General features: G+C 42.6%; 1 protein-coding gene across 1 annotated transcript in view; it reads right to left on the bottom strand.

Moving 5' to 3' along the window:
* col9a1a (collagen, type IX, alpha 1a) overlaps positions 1-17073 on the bottom strand; it is a 39584-nt gene extending 22511 nt beyond the window's left edge. The window contains exons 1-23 of the mRNA XM_061727493.1: positions 16877-17073; positions 16039-16113; positions 15002-15040; positions 14830-14892; positions 12424-12477; positions 12206-12241; positions 11923-11946; positions 10788-10841; positions 10593-10646; positions 10337-10369; positions 8904-8960; positions 8750-8803; positions 8620-8673; positions 8461-8514; positions 5266-5319; positions 5133-5186; positions 4700-4753; positions 4288-4341; positions 3090-3143; positions 2949-2993; positions 2772-2825; positions 2560-2613; positions 493-546 (exon numbers count right to left, since the gene is read on the bottom strand). Coding sequence (XP_061583477.1) covers positions 493-546; positions 2560-2613; positions 2772-2825; positions 2949-2993; positions 3090-3143; positions 4288-4341; positions 4700-4753; positions 5133-5186; positions 5266-5319; positions 8461-8514; positions 8620-8673; positions 8750-8803; positions 8904-8960; positions 10337-10369; positions 10593-10646; positions 10788-10841; positions 11923-11946; positions 12206-12241; positions 12424-12477; positions 14830-14892; positions 15002-15040; positions 16039-16113; positions 16877-16951 — 1203 coding nt within the window. The 5' untranslated portion in view covers positions 16952-17073. The remainder of the gene's footprint in view (positions 1-492; positions 547-2559; positions 2614-2771; positions 2826-2948; positions 2994-3089; positions 3144-4287; positions 4342-4699; positions 4754-5132; positions 5187-5265; positions 5320-8460; positions 8515-8619; positions 8674-8749; positions 8804-8903; positions 8961-10336; positions 10370-10592; positions 10647-10787; positions 10842-11922; positions 11947-12205; positions 12242-12423; positions 12478-14829; positions 14893-15001; positions 15041-16038; positions 16114-16876) is intronic.
* Between the last annotated feature and the right edge of the window lie 2057 nt (positions 17074-19130).

Below are 19130 nucleotides of genomic sequence, written 5' to 3'. Positions count from 1 at the left end.
GGGTCACAACAGCACATCATCATGTTGATTTGGCATCCTTTCTTTTTTCATTTTATTTAATTCTTTTTGTTTTGGATGTCCTCCCCGTGTAGCCGCGCTGGAGCCCTGTGACAGCACTGGCTTGTGTCGTACCTGCTGGGGCAACGAGGGCAGCACTGGGTTCAGTTTCCTGCAGCAGCTCAGGCACATGATGACTGGAGGGATGTGACCACCCTGGTCATGTGATTAGTCCTATTTTTCATCCACTGCCATGTTTACCGATTAACGCAGGAGTCTCTTTGATCGTGAGGATTTTCTGTTTCTGTTACTTCTTTTTTTTTCTTTTAATACCAAACATTACCACATGATCAACATCTATGTAATGGTGATGGCTAAGGAATATCAAGAGTGGCCAATATCTCTGGTCCCTGTTCGCCTGTAAAACGGGATCTGGAGAGATTTACCAGTTATTTCTAAAAGGTTAATCCTTCAGATGAAGTCTGCAGGTCTTACCCTGGCCCCCGATGATCCTGCAGGCCCATCCGGTCCCCTCTCTCCTCGTTCCCCCTGAAACAGAAAAAGACTTTCAGCACTTTGTCCAGCTGATGCTGTTATTGTCACAGAAAAACCACTCAGATTATGAATCAGTTATATTATTATGTTCATGTATTTTAGCTTGTAATATTATTTAGGCATGAATTGTTTTGAGTTTTGATAAATCAAGCAGTTACATCCACATGGGGTTGTGACTGAGGGCGTTCTTAGTGCTGTAGTGACGTCAGGTCTGTCAAATATAAAGCATCTACTCCAACTTATGCACGTGTCCGTTGACGATCCGTGTGGTGCTCAGTAATTTCATCTTTCTGGCAAACTGTCTGGCTAATTATCCTGCACAAAGCAGTTAATCGCCGACAGTATTTAGTATCGATTATCACCAGTCAGCTACAAGAGATAGAGTCTTGCAAGCCAGCAGCGTTGTTTTAGGGCCAATCCCAATGTTCACCCTACTTTCTACCACTAGCCCTCACTCACTACCACTAGCCCTCACCCACTACCACTAGCCCTCACCCACTACCACTAGCCCTCACCCACTACCACTAGCCCTCACCCACTACCACTAGCCCTCACCCACTACCACTAGCCCTCACTCACTCCCACTATGGCCCTTGTAATGTTCCCTAGGGATTGGGACACCACTTGCTCCGTCACTGCGTGGTTTACGTTCGGGTACGTAAGCCACTGCGTAGTTACGTTTGCACATACGTCACACCATATCAGGAAGTCCAGAGATAAAAGCTGTTTTAATTTCAGCTGTAGCTGTTAATATGCCACTTAATTACGTTTTAATATTTCTTCAGGCGTAAAAGTAACCGTTAAGATCCCCAACCTGGGCTCAGTTTATCCAAATAATGTCAAGGATTGACATTCCCCCCAGCTTTCAGTTTCTGTTTTGTCCCGCCTGTGTCCCATCTGCCCTGATTGTCTGCACCTGTGTCTCGTCATGTCTCGTTATCCCCTGTGTATATCTGGTCTTGTCATTCCCTTGTTCCCGGTCGGACCGTACTGTTTTGTTCCTCATGTTTCCTGCCACGTTCTTCCTCCTCCAAGTTTTTTGATCCCTTTAGTTTGTTTTGATCCTGCCATGAAGTGCTTTGTTTTTCCCTTTTGTTAAAATAAATCCTGTTTTTTGCCGCCTCCCGCCTCCTGCTCTCCTGCGTTTGGGTCCACACCTTACCCCCAGACGTGACAAATAACGCCTGTTAAGAAATTTGTTCCGATGTTTTCGGGGATGAGAAGAGCAGCCGGCTCGGGAGCAGATCGACGCAGAGCCTACGGCGTAGGTTACAACGCGCACCGTACGGTGTACGGCGCGCGTCGCCGCGTAACTTACGGCGTAGGCTCTGCGTTGGTGTAACGCGGAACCATAAATCAGCCTTTATTCTGGCGAGATCTGAAGATACAACGCAACAACAAGGAAGTGAGTGATTATGTTCATTCACTGAGTGAATATTATGAAGTAAAATATATATTTCTTGCTAGAAATGTAATCAAAATGCATTTTTATACAGAAACTAACTCAAAATATTAATTGTATTCGCTAAAAATGAGAAATGTCCGCCATGTTTTTTTGTTTGATTCAGTCTGCAAATGATGACGTAAAGCATTCTGGGAAATTTTCTCTAGCCCTCGGTCGGTGAGTCAGTATCTGAAATCCCTCGCTGTGAAGGGCTAGATTCATACACACTAGCCCTCGTTATGTCCACTAGCCCTCGTTATGCCCACTAGCCCTACATGCAAAGAGGAATTGGGACACCACTACCCTCACGGGAACGTGCAAAATTTAGGGGTAGGACTGAAAAGTAGGACTAGGGGGGGGATTGGTACTGGCCCTTAGTCTCCATTTGGCAACTTCTGGTATCACCGATCGGATCACTGTCTGTCTAAGATCTTCTAGCTTTCATCGATCGGTGTCCTGCCGGTGTACCATATGGGCGTTACCTGCAGTTTGATGTGCCTACATGATTCCTGTTTTAAGGAGAGATCTTAATGATGAGAATGAAAGTAAATTCAGAAACTTACAGGTCCACCTCTGGATCCGAGAGGTCCGATCACTCCCTGCTCACCACGCTCTCCCTGGAAGCAGAAAACCATCAGATCAGATCATGATCAGCTTCATGACCTGAGGCTGTGAACTGGCTCAAATCAAGGTGTTTTTTCTGAGGATCCTTCTGGATATCAGATTGAATTGCATTGTAACTTGAAGAATATGCTTATTCTTGCATTAAAATTACTTGTTTCCCTGAAGACCCCAGCAGTCCTACAACTCCTGGATCCCCACTGTTGCCCTGGTGACAGAGAAAGAGAGAGAAACTGAATTATGTTGGCTCATTTTAGTGAAAACATAAGACACAATCACGCGTACACTCGGAGAGGTGGTTTCATAGTTTTGGCACAAGCCTTGACCGTACCTTCACACCACTGCGTCCTTTTTGGCCATATGCACCTGGCAAACCCTGTATGAGAAAAAAACACACCAATTATCAAACTCCAGGACGAGAAGGACGGATGTGAAGCCGGTGATGGTGAATCAGGTGTCAGACGTCACTCACAGGAAGTCCCTGAGGCCCGCCGTCTCCCGGAGCCCCGCTCTTCCCAGGAAGACCCTGAAATGAAGAATAACAGTTAAAGTAACGCATCTCTTCTAAAGATGGGAGGACGGCCATTTTCAGTCATAAAATATTGGTATATTTATTGCACAAGGGGTCTGAGAGAAAACTAAACATCTGTGCCTCCTTTTTTTCATACTTAAGACACTTGGACTGGAGAAGCTCAGCCGAGCTGCTATAACGAGAGTAAAGATCAAAACCTGTTCAAGAACAGTTGCTTTTTTATTTCTTTCAGGATTTCTCCAGAACAGCTTCCTGGGGTCTTAATTAAATGTCTGTGGGGAGTTTTGGCCAGCAGCTCTGTTCAACCATGTCCTGAACATCTCGGATCAGCAGCCAGTATCAGGGAACAAAGTCAGACCTGGTTCTTATGTCCTTTTGAAAAGTGTGACAGTGCAACGCTGCCACTTCAGAGGACCAACAAATGCAGCATCGTGTGACGCTGGGTGGAGATGAAGATAGATAAGGGTTTATTCTGGCCTCAGTCTATGATGTGACCCCTTACCGATCTGAACGGCTCATTCTGTGACAGGCTGAGGTGCTCTTAACCCTTGTGCTGTGTTTGGGTCAAGGGAGGGGGAAGGGAGAAGAGAAGGAATGAAGGAAGGGAGAAAAGATGGAAGGAAGGAAAGGAGAAAAGATGGAAGGAAGGAAAGAAGGAAGTAAGGAAGAAAGGAGAAAAGATGGGAGGGAGGAAAGAAGGGAGAAAAGGAAAGAAAGAAGGGAGGGAAGAAGGAAGCAATGGAGAAAATAAGGAAAGAAGGAAGGAAAAGTAAATAAGGTAATAAAGGAACGAATGACGAAAGGGAGGTAGGAAGAAAAGGGAGTAGAGGAGGAAAAGAGGAAAGGAAGAAGGAAGGACAGAGCATGGCAGGAGGAAAGAAGGATAGAAGAATTGGGTCATTTTGACCCAAAGACAATACAAGGGTTAAACAACGGGGGGGACGGGGGTGCATCATGTCTGAGTTTTTGATTTGGTAGTCACTTAAAAACATGTGCTCAAGCACTGAAAAGTATGTTGTTTTTGTAACATGTCCCTTTTAAGAATGCAAACTTTCTAAATCTTAAAAAACAACAACAACAAAAAACCACTAATCTTCCACCAACGTTTTCTAGAAACCTCTGCTAAAGCTGCGGTTACCTTGGAGCCAGGCAGCCCGGGGATTCCCTCACGAGCATCCGGACCAGGAAGGCCCTGGTGACAGGAGAAGAAGGGAGGAGATGTTTCATTAAAAAGGTTTATTCTGCACACCCTTACATGGAGCAGCGGTCTGAGTACAAGAGGAAAGAGGAGAAGCTGGGCTCGGAGGGACACGTGTAGGGCTTTAGGACAAAAGATTTAGTTTTTTAATCCCAGATGGGCAAGATGGGAAGATTGGTAGCATAAAGAATAGCATGCAGTTGATGGCAGCAGAACAGGAGCATTCACATCCCTCTCTTAGTTAGGATGGAGGCGGGTTGAGAAAGGATGGGGATGATTTCATCAGAGGATGATGATAAAGCAGCAACAGGTAGATAGTTTTGTTCAGGTTTAGTAAAGTGAAGTGGCTCACAGGCTCTCCTTTAGGTCCTGGCACTCCTCGGATCCCCAGCGGTCCTCGCTCCCCCTGTGACATTACAAACAAGGAGTTACTGCCGGAAAAAGTTTGACTTCAAAACCAGGCCTTCAGACGGTAATACATGACAAACAAAACAACAAGCATGCTTGGGTTTGGAAACTGGACTTTATTTATAAGATTTCCTAAACAATAATGAAATAACAGTAAAAGGACTGAATCTAGATAAGCACATATACTCTTTCAAAACATTTCAGTTGGAAACACAATGTAATAACAATCTAACAACTACCAGGGCAGAAATCTATAGGATACAATCCCTCTTTTTTCACGGTTTCCTGAAATCTGTGAAATGTGAATTATGTAGCTCTAAATTGCACTTAGAGCTAAATGTCCCTGATGTGATTGGAGCTTTGAATAGAGCGTTTACCTGCAGTCCCGTGGGCCCGAGCTCACCTATGACACCTCTCCGACCTGGATCCCCCTGAAAAAGGTCAATATTCATCAGTGTTTTGCCGAAATAAAAAGGAGAACGTGGCAGTTGTGAGGAGATTTGCACTCACTGGTCCTCCCTGGACTCCCCGAGGGCCCAGATCACCAGACTTCCCCCGAAGTCCCTGTTTGGAGGGAGAGATTAGTTCACCACCTCAATATTCAAATGAACCTCTGCAGTCGTGCCTATGCAGACACAGACATGTCTGAAGACATTTTAATAGTTTTAATTTTTCATTTTGGCTAAAACAATTGCTGTTGTATGTCGATAAAACAGAATAAACTTTAATTCTTAAATGCATGAATGGTTCTTGAAGATGTTCCAAGTTATCAAATGGCTTCTTCAGTTCTGGCTGACACTGCAGCAGCTCCGTCTGGGGAAAGTCCTTCACGCAGTCTGGACAGAGAAGGCCGTTGATTTGAAACCCTCCAAAGCCCTTGTAGAGAGCTGGGTCGCAGACTGGCATCAACGGGTTGTGGATGCAGACCTGTTGATACGTAACTAAAGTCGCGAAGTTATGGATAAGTCCTGAATACAGGCATTGTGACGATGCAAATTAAAAAAACAAAAATGTCATACATTCTGGATTCATTACAAATCAACTGAAATATTGCAAGCCTTTTATTATTTTAATATTGCTGATTATGGCTTACACCTTAAGATTAAGATTCCCAGAATATTCACATTTCTTGAGATAGGATATTTGAGTTTTCAATATTAAAAGGCTTGCAATATTTCAGTTGATTTGTAATGAATCCAGAATGTATGACATTTTTTTTGTTTTTGTAATTGCATTACAGAAAATCACAATATTCTAATTTTCTGAGACAGTCCTGTATAGTAATTATTGCCATTTTAAGAATGAGATGTACCTGCTGGACTCTACTGCCCTTACTTTTTAACAACTTGTGCTTTCTATTATTTTACCTCTTTTCTTATCATTTTATTTCATTTTAATTTTTATTTATGTATTAATTGTGTGTTGCTGCTTTTAATGTTGATGTAAAGCACTTTGAATTGCTTTGGTTGAACTGTGCTATACAAATAAACTTGCCTTGCCTAAAGTCAGAGCTGAATAAAAGCGTGGTTACATGTGCAGGAGGGAAACTGTTATAAAGGCAATCTGCAACAAAGGTTACTTCCAGGGACATTTTCAAACAATCTACTTCCTGTTTTCCCTCCAGCACACATGCCCAGTGAGCATGGACGGTCATGTGACCTGAGACTCTGAGTGGTCATGTGTGGATGGAGATTTCTTTTATCTATGTGTCAAAGCTGGTGTAGATGCAGGTTGATTTTATTTTGAAATGTGTGGATGTGATGTAACCAGGAGGTATTACAACCCCAGCACTTTCACAGACACTCACACCTCCATTTGTGACCGACCGAGTCTCACCTGCTGACCACGTAAACAACAAACAGTTGGCCCAAAACGGCTTAGGTCCGCATTATTTCGGCGTCATTCTGGACAATACACTCTCATTTGCACCTCACATCCACAACATCACCCGGAATGCATTCTTCCACCTCCGCAACATCTCCAGACTCCGTCCAGCACTGTCCCAATCCAGCACCGAAATTCTGGTCCACTCATTCGTCACATCCCGTATCGATTACTGTAATGCTCTCCTCACTGGCCTCCCAACCAAACTCACCAACAAACTACAACTCATTCAGAACTCGGCCGCCCGGATCATCACCCGCATCAAGTCATCTGACCACATCACCCCCGTTCTTATCCAACTCCACTGGCTCCCAGTCCAATACCGCATCATTTACAAAAACCTCCTCCTCACCCACAAAGCCCTTCACAACCTAGCCCCCACCTACCTCTGTGACTTACTGAAAGAATACACCCCCTCCCGCACCCTCCGCTCAACCTCTGCTGGACTTCTTTTCACTCCCACCTCACACCTTAGCAGCATGGGTGCCCGAGCTTTCAGTTGTACGGCACCCAGACTCTGGAACTCCCTCCCCCCATACATAAGACAAATAGACTCCATCACCACATTCAAAACGCAACTCAAGACTCACCTGTTTAAACTTGCCCATTCACTTTGACCGGTCACCACACACTACTTCCCACCATACTGTTGCGTTATCTGTACTGTTGCTCTTGGTTGTCCATTGTATGTATTGTGTATGTGTGTATGTATTATAATTTCTATTGTATTTCTATTGTATTTCCTGTATTTGTATTTCTATTGTATTTCTATTGTTTTTGTTTTTATTCTGTAAGGTGACCTTGGGTGACTTGAAAGGCGCCGCTAAATAAAATGAATTATTATTATTATTATTATTTGCAAGACCTGATAGTGCCTTATGTTCCTGTCAGAGCTCTCCGTTCTCGGAGTGCAGGTTTACTCGTAGTTCCTAGAGTATCTAAATGTAGATTTGGAGGGCGGGCGTTCTGCTATCAGGCACCATTACTATGGAACCAACTTCCAATCTGGGTTAAGGAGGCTGACACCACCTCCACCTTTAAAACTAAACTTAAAACATTTCTGTTTAGTAAAGCCTATAGTTAGTGTTTAATAAACCTCTAGCTGGTGTTGGTAAATCTCTAGGTAGTGTAAACTCTAGTGTGTTAGAGTAGCTTCCTGTAGTTTCTTGTGCTGGCCCCCCATTCTCTTCTCTTTTTTCTCTTTTGTTCATGGTGCAGCATCCTCTGCCGGTGGCGAAGAGCATCTCTGAATGCAAAACACCGGATCCTGCAGTGTGGGAGTGAGGGGGGCAGGGTAACGGCCCCTTTTGGGCGGGGGAGAAGGTTTGTCCTTCAAAACTCCTCTCCCTGGCCCTGCCCCCTTTCAACCTTTCCCCAACCCTGCACCCCAACCTGGGGCCTGCTGTCCCCACCCCCGGTCATCCCGTTGCTGCTTCCACCTGCCTGCTGTGCTGTTCCTGTCCCTGACCCCCAGTCTGGCCTTCGGCAAGAGGGTCCCCCCTTATGAGCCTGGTCCTGGTCAAGGTTTCTTCCCTCCTAAAGGGGAGTTTTTCCTTGCCACTGTTTGGCTTAAGGTTTTCCTCCCACTAGGGGAGTTTTTACCTGCCATTGTTTATGTAATAACTGCTCGGGGGTTTATGTTTATGTTTATGTTCATGTTCTGGGTCTCTGGAAAGCGTCTAGAGACAACTTTTGTTGTATTAGACGCTATATAAATAAAATTGAATTGAATTGAATTGAACCAAGAAAAGAAGTCAAGTTGCCTTCGACTCAAAATGATGCGATTGTTGTGAGCTGGATAGTGGTGAGAATGGTCCTTACCCTGTCACCTTTGATGCCCATTATTCCTGGGAGGCCTCTCGTTCCACCTGGGCCCTAAAATCACTCAGCACACAGAGGATAGTTGATATCTTTGTTTAGAGCAGTCGCTCTATGAATGAATTCCTTTTTTATACATGAGACAAAGGTGAAATATTTTACTGGTAGTCCTTGAGCCCCGACGTCACCAGGTGGTCCTTGTTCACCCTCCTCTCCCTGTCAGAGAATTGAGTCCAGTTATTTCCAGACGTGTTTTCAGCTGTTAACAACTAGGACGGTAGGATGAGGCTACCTTGTGTCCCTGCCGTCCAGGCTCACCGGATTCACCCTTACCCCCTTTGTGGCCCTGCAGGTAAAAGGTAAATGTTAACAAGTTAACCCCAAAAAGGAGAAATGAAACACAACCGGAGTCAACGTCCCGCCAGCGGTAATAAATGCAAACTCACTTTCATGCCAGGGAGTCCAGCATGTCCATTCAGGCCCAGGGAGCAGGCGTTGGGACACTGAAACACACAGCAGCGTTTTTGAGGTGATGGAAAAGACCCTGGACCAAGGGCTGCACAACCCTGACCAGTACCTGATAAACACTGTACAGCCTACTTCAAAAAATAAATACAAATGGTGACTCAAGTGGGCTTTACTGATGGTGTGGAAACCAGGGCAATGGGTGTGCGAACCGTGCGACCGCACGGGGCCTATGGGCCATTTTCCTTTCTTTTTTTCTTTTTTTTTCCCTTTTTTCCCTTATAAATATCAACAGTCCCGTTCCATTACAGACCTAAATGTGTACTAGTCTGTGCATATCAATAAATATATGTGCAATGATGACGCGTGTCTGTTGTTCAATACAACTGATCAGACCAAGCCCGGACACAAGCTAGTCTGATCCAGACGGTGGAGTTGGAACAAACTGTCACACAATGTCGAGAGAACGAGACAGATTCAGGAAATTTACATCAGGGGATGAAAAAAGAAAAAAAACTAAAGAAAATGGAAGAGTTTAATGACTCTCTGAAAGGCTCGTTTGATAAATTTGTTACAAAAATCACCGATCCGACCGGGTCTCAAGCAGCCGTGGGGCCCCGCGTCGAGGCAAGAGATGATGATGAGGCAGGGGAATGTATCCAGTATTTTGCTAATTGGAGAGTTAAAATTGCGCATATAGACACCCGATCCGATGCGAAAAACCCAAAAATTTCGCTGAGCTAAACTCTGCTCAGAAGTTTCAAATTGATTGTTGTTATGTCATCTAAACCCACATTTCAATAATGGGACTAATAAATTTTGCAGAGCTTTGCTGTCTTACTCCAACTCTTCCTTCAGTGTAATCTGTTGTTGATGTTGTTGTGCAGCTCATTAGGTGCATGCGTCCCTCCACATGTTCTCCCTGTCAGCAGACGTGTCTCCTAAACAAGCTCTAATCTCAGCTAACATGTCTGAGGGTTTGTTTCTAAACATGGCGTGTTAAATGATTCGGCCCTCTATCAAAATAAGCTATTTAAAGTTGGAATGAATTTAAAGAAAACATCTGACTCCATTGATTTCAAAGGTTGACCTGGATGTCTGTGACGGGCTTTGGTTAAAATAGCAGAGAGGAAGTACTAAAACCAGAGGTGTGAATAAACGGCTGAACAGGGGTCAACATGTAAACCCCACCAAAATATCATGCTTATTACCCAGCATACCTATTACCTATTCTCTTTCAGGCAACCTGGTTTCTTTTTATTGATTCTGTATCCACTGAATATCGTTGATAATTGCTTCCATCCACGTTTACTGCTTAAAGGGAGGATGAGTGGTTTATCCCAGATACATGATACATGATTTACATCTTACACTGATGTTCCGTTGATACATCTGTGGAAATGACAGCACTTACCAGCTCCTCCCCCTGATACACAGCCGGGGGTCCCTGAAAGACAAGCAAGTTCAGCTCCAATCCTATGATCATTTCTAAATACATGCAACATCTACTCCTAACAATTTGTGAAAAGAAAAATGAAGATTAAACACAGAAATGTTTCATGAGTCCATGTTCTGTACTTCTCCATCAACATAAAATAGTTGTCAGTGACCTGGATGAACACGCTCCCCCTTTAATGTTAACAGCAGTGTGGAGGAATATTGATCCTTACCCGAGGACCAGCGACGCCGGGAAGACCCACTTGACCCCTCCGGCCTCTCACTCCCTGTGAGAGAGGGGGAACTTTTTAATCCAGCACTCTCTAAATCATAATGGTCTGTAGGTTTTATGGTGTAAAAACTGAGATCTGCTGATTTAAGTATGACTAGCTTTTAATTTCTGAGAGCAAACATATCTGTGTACTCACAGGAGCTCCAGCCTTTCCCAGTTCTCCTGGCAGCCCATCGGTACCAGGAATACCCTGTGGGAAAATGGCCAGACATGCAGTAAACGCTGTATATCTGGATGTAAACCTTGATACCTGTGAACACGTGCCTGCTGTGAACATGGCGTGATAATGTTCATTATTGTATCCGTAGGAGTTTTTTTTCATTTTTTTTTAAATTATTTTTCTGACGAAATGAGGGTCTTTTTTCCCCCTAAACGTGCCCCAAAAGTCACCAAATTTTGCACCAAGTCAGGCCTGACGAAAAATGTGATATTTAATGGTTTACATTAATGGGCGTGGCAAAATGGCTCAACAGCGCCCCCAGAAAACTTTGTGCCTCAAGCCCCACAATACGGTTTGACGTACATGCACGAAAATCGATACACACCTGTATCATGTCGCAACTTAAAGAAAAGTCTCTTGGCGCCATGGCCGAAACCGAACAGGAAGTCGGCCATTTTGAACATTTTGAATTAATCGTCATCATTTTGGCGAAATTTATGCCATTCCTTCAGCCGCTTCAGAGCCCGAACCGTAACGTGCACCCAGGTGTGTTATACATCAAAATGTTTGTCTCCATCCTGAGTATGGAGTCCTTGACCTTCATTGGCCTGAATTAGCCCCGCCCCTTCTTCTGATTGGTTGCCCCTATTTTCTGCCATAACTTTTGAATGGTTTGACATAGAGAGTCGTGGGTGGTGTCATCGAACTCGGTTTCGAGTACTTGACCTTCATTGGTGCAAATTATTCCCGCCCCTTTTTCTGATTGGTCGATATTTCATAGTTCCTATTTTCGGCCATAACTTTTGAATGGTTTCACATAAAAAGTCATGGGTGGTATCATCGGACTTAGTTTTGAGTCCTTGACCTTAATTAGTGCAAATTGCACGTGCGAGGGCCCGTTCATCGCTGCTCGCAGCTTTAATTATTCTTGTCATTCATTGTTAGGGACACCACTGACTCATTATCTAACGAGTGAAATCTGATTTGCAGGGGAGTGTGCTCCTTTCTTTGTACATCCGTGTAGTTAAAGTGACAAGAGATCAGCAATCGTTGATGTTCTGAAAATAGTCTATAAAATGAAGATCGGGCTGGTGCAGCATCAAGTACTCACGTCGAGCCCGTCAGGTCCAACGCCCTGTGAGTGAAGAATGAATATATCAGATGTTGCAAATGTAGAATAAGACAACAATAAAGAAAACTGGAGTGTTTACTGGTGCAGGAAGCAGCCCTGTCAGGTCTGAATGTGTTTTACTGTGATGTGGTATCGTATACGGTGGTATGGTGTATATCATATCCATATTTTAACATGCTGTCCTGTGTGAGACCCTTTCTGTGACAAAAAAGTGTTGAAACTTATAAAGTATAGATATTGCAAGGTTGATATGTGCACTTACAGGCTCTCCAGTAGGCCCCCGAGCACCAGGATCCCCCTGAAACCACACCAACACAAAACTGAAATCTCAGTGTACACAAGGCCAGAGAGAGCGTATCACATTTTCAGAGACGCCAGTGAAGTTTGTTTCTGACAGTCGCTCCAGTTTCAGCTGTTGAAGAAGACCGAGGACCGGAATCCATACCAACAGATTATCTTCTGTACAAACAATAAACTCACTTTTGATCCTTTCAGACCAACTGGACCTGGATCCCCGGAAGGTCCCACGAGTCCCTGCAGAGACGACATGAAGTAAAATAAACATCACACACGTATAATAATACTAAACAAATATTCTGTGCAATGCATGAACAATTGCACATTTTTTCTTAATCGTTATTATTAATTTCTGCAAAAAGACATGCAGGAGTTGGCCATTATTGCAGGTTTTGTCTCCTACTTTGAGTGTTTTTGGTAACGCGCATGAGGAACACAAACCCCTCTGTCAATTCTAAAAACAACTGATTCTCTGAGATCGTTGCTGATTTCTTTCCTTTTTGGCATTGTGTCATCACACACCTGAATGTTCCAGAAACCAACTTACCAAAAACTGTGTTTTTATGGAGCTGATCAAACTTTCTGACTATCACCTGAGCTGGTTAATCTCATGGTGGTGCCTGGAAGCTTCCTGCACAAACCTTCTGCAGAAGCTGCATGCAGGACTTTAGATCGATCTGCATTTTAAATGTAAACACTAATACAGTACATAACGTTGTATGCTGTTCTTCATCTCAAGTTGTTTTAATTCTAACACCGAGACTGGACCCAGTAATGTGTGTAATTGTGTCCTGACATGTGAAAGCTCAGCAGCACGGCTGAGCTTTCTGCTTTACAGGTCTGTAAGAAAAATGTTCATTCATATAGATCAGGGGTCGGCAACCCACGGCTCTAGAGCCGCATGCGGCTCTTTAGCGCCGCCCTAGTGGCTCCTGGAGCTTTTTTAAAAATGTTTGACCTTTTTTTTTCCTTTTTTTCTTCTTTTTTTTCTTTTTTATCTTCTTTTTTTTTCTTTTTTTCATCTTCTTTTTTTTCTTTTTTTCTTCCTTTTTCCTTTCCTTTTTAATCTCAACATTTCGACTTTTTTCTCAACATTTCGACTTTAATCTCGACATTTCTACTTTTTTCTCGAAATTGTAAATTTTTTCTCAACATTTCGACTTTTTTCTCGAGATTGTACTTCAACATTAATCTCGACATTTCGACTTTTTTCCTCAAAATTTTGATTTTTTTCTAGACATTTCGACTTTTTTCTCGACATTTCAACTTTTTTCCACGAAATTTTGACTTTTTTCTCGACATTTCGACTTTTTTCTCGAAGTGCATATTGAAAAAAAAACTTCCCCCAGTTATAACTAATACAGATACATGCAGCATGTGTTGTCTTCATTCTAAGGCTTATAGATACAAGACTTTTCATTTTTTTGCGGCTCCAGACATTTTTGTATTTTGTGTTTTTGGTCCAATATGGCTCTTTCAACATTTTGGGTTGCCGACCCCTGATCTAGATGAAAAGACTCGAGAGTGATGAAGTTTAACAAAGTTTAACTATTTGGGTAATGTTTTCACCATTAGCTTTTTACTTCCTGAAGCTAAACAATTAAGAATATATGTGCCACTCGATCCCAACAGCATTAGAAGTGAACTACAAATATCTGGTGAAAGGTTCTCAGAGGCGTCGGCTCATCTGTCAGACTCTCTGAATGTCTGCTCTGTCTGCTGGTGGGTAATACTATCAGATGGAGGGAGTGACCTATTTCCCTTTATTTCCCCACCCCCCTCACCTTGCTGCTCATTTGATAAAAAAGAAAGGAAAAACATCTCCACTATGTGAAAGACAACACTGACCCCCAAGAGCGAGCGCTCGGCTTACGACGTGTTGACCACTTCTGTCTAACACATACACGTGGACTCTTTCCAGTAAAACAATAACTACAATCTCTTGCATGTTTATCTAAGATGCCCTGCTCTACTCTTTTATAAAACTGTTCTGACTCGCTCTCGGATTTTTGCAAAAAACAAACCTGCTACAACTTTAATGTCTCTGGGAAGCGTTGTGGTTTGGGTCCACGTGAAGCTCTGAATCTGCCCGTGTGTTCTCCTGCAGACAGGAAACACACTGGGGCCATTCTGCACCACCTTTCCCAGCATACACTTCTCCCCTGTCAGCCATCTCTAGGTAGCCCGTCCCCCCGACTCGCCGCCTCCGCGTACAAAAAGACCCCTGTTTCTGTCAGGAAGCTATTTGAGACTCTCCCTAAATAGCGGGATTGATTTATTCAAGGGATCTTTTTTTTCCTCCACATTTTTTGCTCGCTGGAGGCCAAGACAAACTGATCCCACAGCAGCAGATTATATCTGGAGTCCTCCAGCTCAGATCCACCACACATCCTCTTCATAAACTCTCAGCTTTATCTTCTACATTTATGCAGACGCTGGATGCAGAGCTCTGCCTTTGCTGTTCGTGGAGAACAGACGGCCTTCTGTAGACGCCGTATCTGCGAGGTGGACAAAGCCAGAGCGCTGTGCTGCACGTCTACCCGTCTGCACCTGAAGTGCTCGGTTATGTTGGCGTGATGTTTCACTCACATCTGCCCCTGGAAGCCCCGGCGCTCCAGGAACCCCATCTCTGCCATCGCTGCCACCAAAACCCTGGAAGCAGAGGATTCAACATCAGCAGGAGCATTTCAGTTTGGAAATCACAAAGTTATCATCTATGAAAGCATTCTGGGAGAGGAGCAATGAATGAAAGCTGACTCACTGGTTTCCCACCAATTGTTGAATCTTGTCCTCTGTCACCCTGAAGACAAACCAAGAAAACATTACGTGTGGTTTTTTGTTAAAGCGTCTGACCAAGATATTTGTATATAGTGTGCTATATTTTCTTGCCATACAGGACAATCTCCCTTTAGGAAAGTAAACTGTACGGAAGAGTATTAGGGGCAGGCAGGATAAAAAAAATAAAAATAATATTTTAGAAGAGGAAGATTTTTTTTTCGACTTTTTTCTCGAAGCGCATAATGAAATGTCGAGAAAAAAGTCGAAATGTTGAGAAAAAAGTCGAAATGTCGAGATTAATGTTGAAGTACAACTTCGAGAAAAAAGTCGAAATGTTGAGAAAAAAGTCAAAATTTCATGAATAAAGTTGAAATGTTGAGAAAAAAGGCGAAATTTTGACTTTATTCACGAAATTTCTACTTTATTCTTGAAGTTGTATTTCAACATTAATCTTGACATTTCCACTTTTTTCTCGACATTTCCACTTTTTTCTTGAAGTGCACAATAAAAAAAAATCTTCCCCTCTCAAATATTTTTTCTCCTGCACGGCCCTGATACTCTTCCGTACAAACTGGGATTTGGAAGATCTAAACTAAACTAAACTAAAACTACACCGTGTAGAAATCTCAGGGAGAGTGAAAAGCCAGTGGATGCAGAAGTGGCCCAGGAGTTTAAAGTGAGATTAAATACAAATCAATTTCATACCGTTTCTATGAAGACTCTGGTGATTGGAAAACATTTTATAATTAATTGCTTTTGCTTTGTTTTTAAAAAAAATACATATTGTATCTTCTTGCAGTCAGATCACTTAATTAAATGAGAAAAATGATCTTTTAAAATCACACATATGCTGAGGCTAAAAGCAGTCATGTTTCTGGAGTTCAGCATTCAAACAACTTAAGTTGCGCTTCATAGTTTACTGAACAGATTAAACTGGATTTGGGCCAGACCACAAACACTAAATGACCCACATCTGAAAACCTGCTTTAATGAAAGGATGGATACAGGACGGAGACTCACATCGATTCCATCCACTCCGGGCACGCCAGATGTGCCAGGGGGTCCTGGGGGGCCTCTGGGGCCGACCGGGCCCCTCTTAAAAGATACACACAAAAATAGGTTTTCACTTTTCCTCATATAAAATCCATGTCTGCGTGGCTGCTGCTGTTGGAGAGAAGTTCACACAGAGGCCCATTGTCTGGGTGATGTGAGGGGAAAGGTCATGAAACCAAAGCCATTATAGTCCCATAATGCCGCCTGAGTAACTGCATGTGTTTAGATTAACACTGACTGTCTGGACCTCGTCGCTGTCAGTTGTTCACCCTCGCATGAGGTTACTTTTTAAAATAAAGATCATAAGGCATCTCAAAATGCCTTTGTAAAGCGTAACTGTTAAATATTGTATCAAATGAAATATGAACTCAACCTCACATTCAGGACTAATACTCACATGACCAATAACGGTCCTGTTGAGTGACAAAGTCCAGCCCCAAAATGAGAGCCAGTAAATACTGTACGTGTCATAAAAGCCAGACTGTAACTCTGGATTTAATCACATAACTCAAACTGAATCATGTAAAAAAAAAGAAGAGTGATGAGGTACAAGAGAGTCAGATCAGTACTGAACAAGATGAAACTGTTTATGGGAATTTGAATAATAAACGTTCAAATTAATTGAGTGTATAATTCAGGTGTAGACACCCCGGACTGATTATTTACCTTGTTATAAAGCATAGGTCATATTATACAATAGATTTCAAAAGCGTGTATGTATGTCCACCAGTGAACAACACAGACAAACTCTGAGTATTCAGTAATATTTTAACAAAATATGAGAAAGGTAACACGTATCTCTCACCTGAGCTGAGCAAATCAGTACGATCTGCACTAACAGAACCAGCAAGGTCTCCCGGCAGATCCTGGAGCGAGCCATGGTCTTCCCACGCACCCAGGAAGACGCAGAAATCCCTTTTTCCCAGACTAGATGGAGAGCTTGGACAGTCCACCTAGCAGTGTCCCCCCTGACTGAAACCCCAGCGCTGCTGGAGAGGGAGGATGTGAGGCCGGATTATTCCTGAGCAGCTGAGGAGGAGGAGGAGGAGGAGGAGGAGGAGGAGGAGGAGGAGGAGGAGGAGGAGGAGGAGAAGGAGGGGGGGTGGGGGGGGTTTCAGCAAAACCTTTCTTTGCTTTTTTTTATCATGTCATATCATTTATTAAAATCTAATTACGATTTCACTTGATTCTAACTCATACAATGTTCTCTAACCTTCTCTACATTCCTGACCAAACATTGATTTGGCTCTCCCATGATTTGACTCTGTTATCATAAAGGTCAGCTGCTGTAATTATTATTATTATTATTATTATTATTATTATTAATAATAATATTATTATTATTATTATTATTATTAATATTATTATTTTTATTATTATTATTAATATCATCATTATCATTACAATTTTCAGGATGACTTATCAAACTTCATCTACTGTACAAGTCAGGTGATGCAGATAAATTACAGATCAAATACAAACACAAACTGAAAACATCCGCGCACAGAATCACATCTTTTAATGATGCTGTCTTTCTCCAGTATTGGTCTTGGAGTGATTATTCCTGTGACTATTTTCTGTAACTGAACTTCTTAAAAATATGATTGATGGATGTGGAATTGTTTTGCAACTAATGCATGTCAGAACAAAAATGAACCTTAATGCTCAAACAATAATATTACACTTGATGGTGGACAGATTTCAACAGATTTCAACAGATTTCACATGAACTTTCATATAACAAAATAGTTTAGATAAGTCAACTTCTCCTCTTCGTTTTTTGTGTATCTCACAACATTTAGAAAGAAATCAGGTTAGGTAATAGTAATTTATGAGCAGGAATAATAATGTAATACAGTATGCAAGAGGACATTTTTTTAAACTAAGCACGTTTTTTGAACCTTTGGCGCTCTGTCCACTCACCGTCTCTACTCTTGCGTGGCCCGTAGACCATAGACGCCCCATGGAGCTGCTGCGATACGACAACGACGCCGCCATATTGGATTTGGCAAGACTACGCTGTAAACTTATACAAGTAAATGGACTTATTTTCATAAAGCGCCTTTCTACAAAGAAATTTACGTTTTACGTCTCATTTTGGGACTTGATGATTGGGCCGGAGCTTCGGGAGCTGCATGCTGGCCTGCGGTCCCCACCCCCGGTCATCCCGCTGCTGCTTCCACCTGCCTGCTGTGCTGTTGACGTCCCTGACCCACCAGTCTGGCCCTCGGCAGGAGGGTCCCCCCTGATGAGCCTGGTCCTGCTCAAGGTTTCTTCCCTCCTAAAGGGGAGTTTTTCTTGCCACTGTTTGGCTTAAGGTTTTTCTCCCACTAGGGGAGTTTTTACCTGCCATTGTTTATGTAATAACTGCTCGGGGATTTATGTTTATGTTTATGTTCTGGGTCTCTGGAAAGCGTCTAGAGACAACTTTTGTTGTATTAGACGCTATACAAATAAAATTGAATTGAAATTTAATTGAATTTATTCATTCACACACACACTAATATACTTGGGAAACAGTTAGGCACCAAATATAATATATTTAATTTTCTCAGATGGCAAAAATAAGAACTTTATTGATCCCTCATCTTATATCAGCTATAGAGAACAAGGTAGTGCCGAAAAACAATATATATCCCCCTCACAAAAATAAGAAAAATAGAGAAACATATTTTCTCATCAACAAAGCATATTTTACATAAACATATTAAAACATTTTCAAGTAACAAAATAACATATTTGAACAATTTTTCAGATTTTTTTCAGTTATTTTATTGTCTGAAAATGGTTCAAATGTTATTTTATTGTCTGAAAAATTGTTCAAATTTGTTTTGTTGATGAGAAAATATGTTTCTCTATTTTTCTTATTTTTGTGAGGGGGATGTCTATGCCGTAGACCGGCTCTATGTGTTATCCACCACCACCACCAGGGGGCGAGAGAGGGTCTATGTGTTATCCACCTCCACCACCACCAGGGGGCGATATGTCTATGGGCGAGAGGCGAGAGCGGGTCGCCTGCCCCTTTAAGAAGAGCGAAGAAGAAGTTGGCCGGATGTTTT

Source organism: Cololabis saira, chromosome 1 (assembly GCF_033807715.1).
Source record: "Cololabis saira isolate AMF1-May2022 chromosome 1, fColSai1.1, whole genome shotgun sequence".
Taxonomy (NCBI): Eukaryota; Metazoa; Chordata; class Actinopteri; order Beloniformes; family Belonidae; genus Cololabis; species Cololabis saira.
Note: the sequence above shows the minus strand (reverse complement) of the source record. Positions and strands in the feature narration are given on the sequence as shown.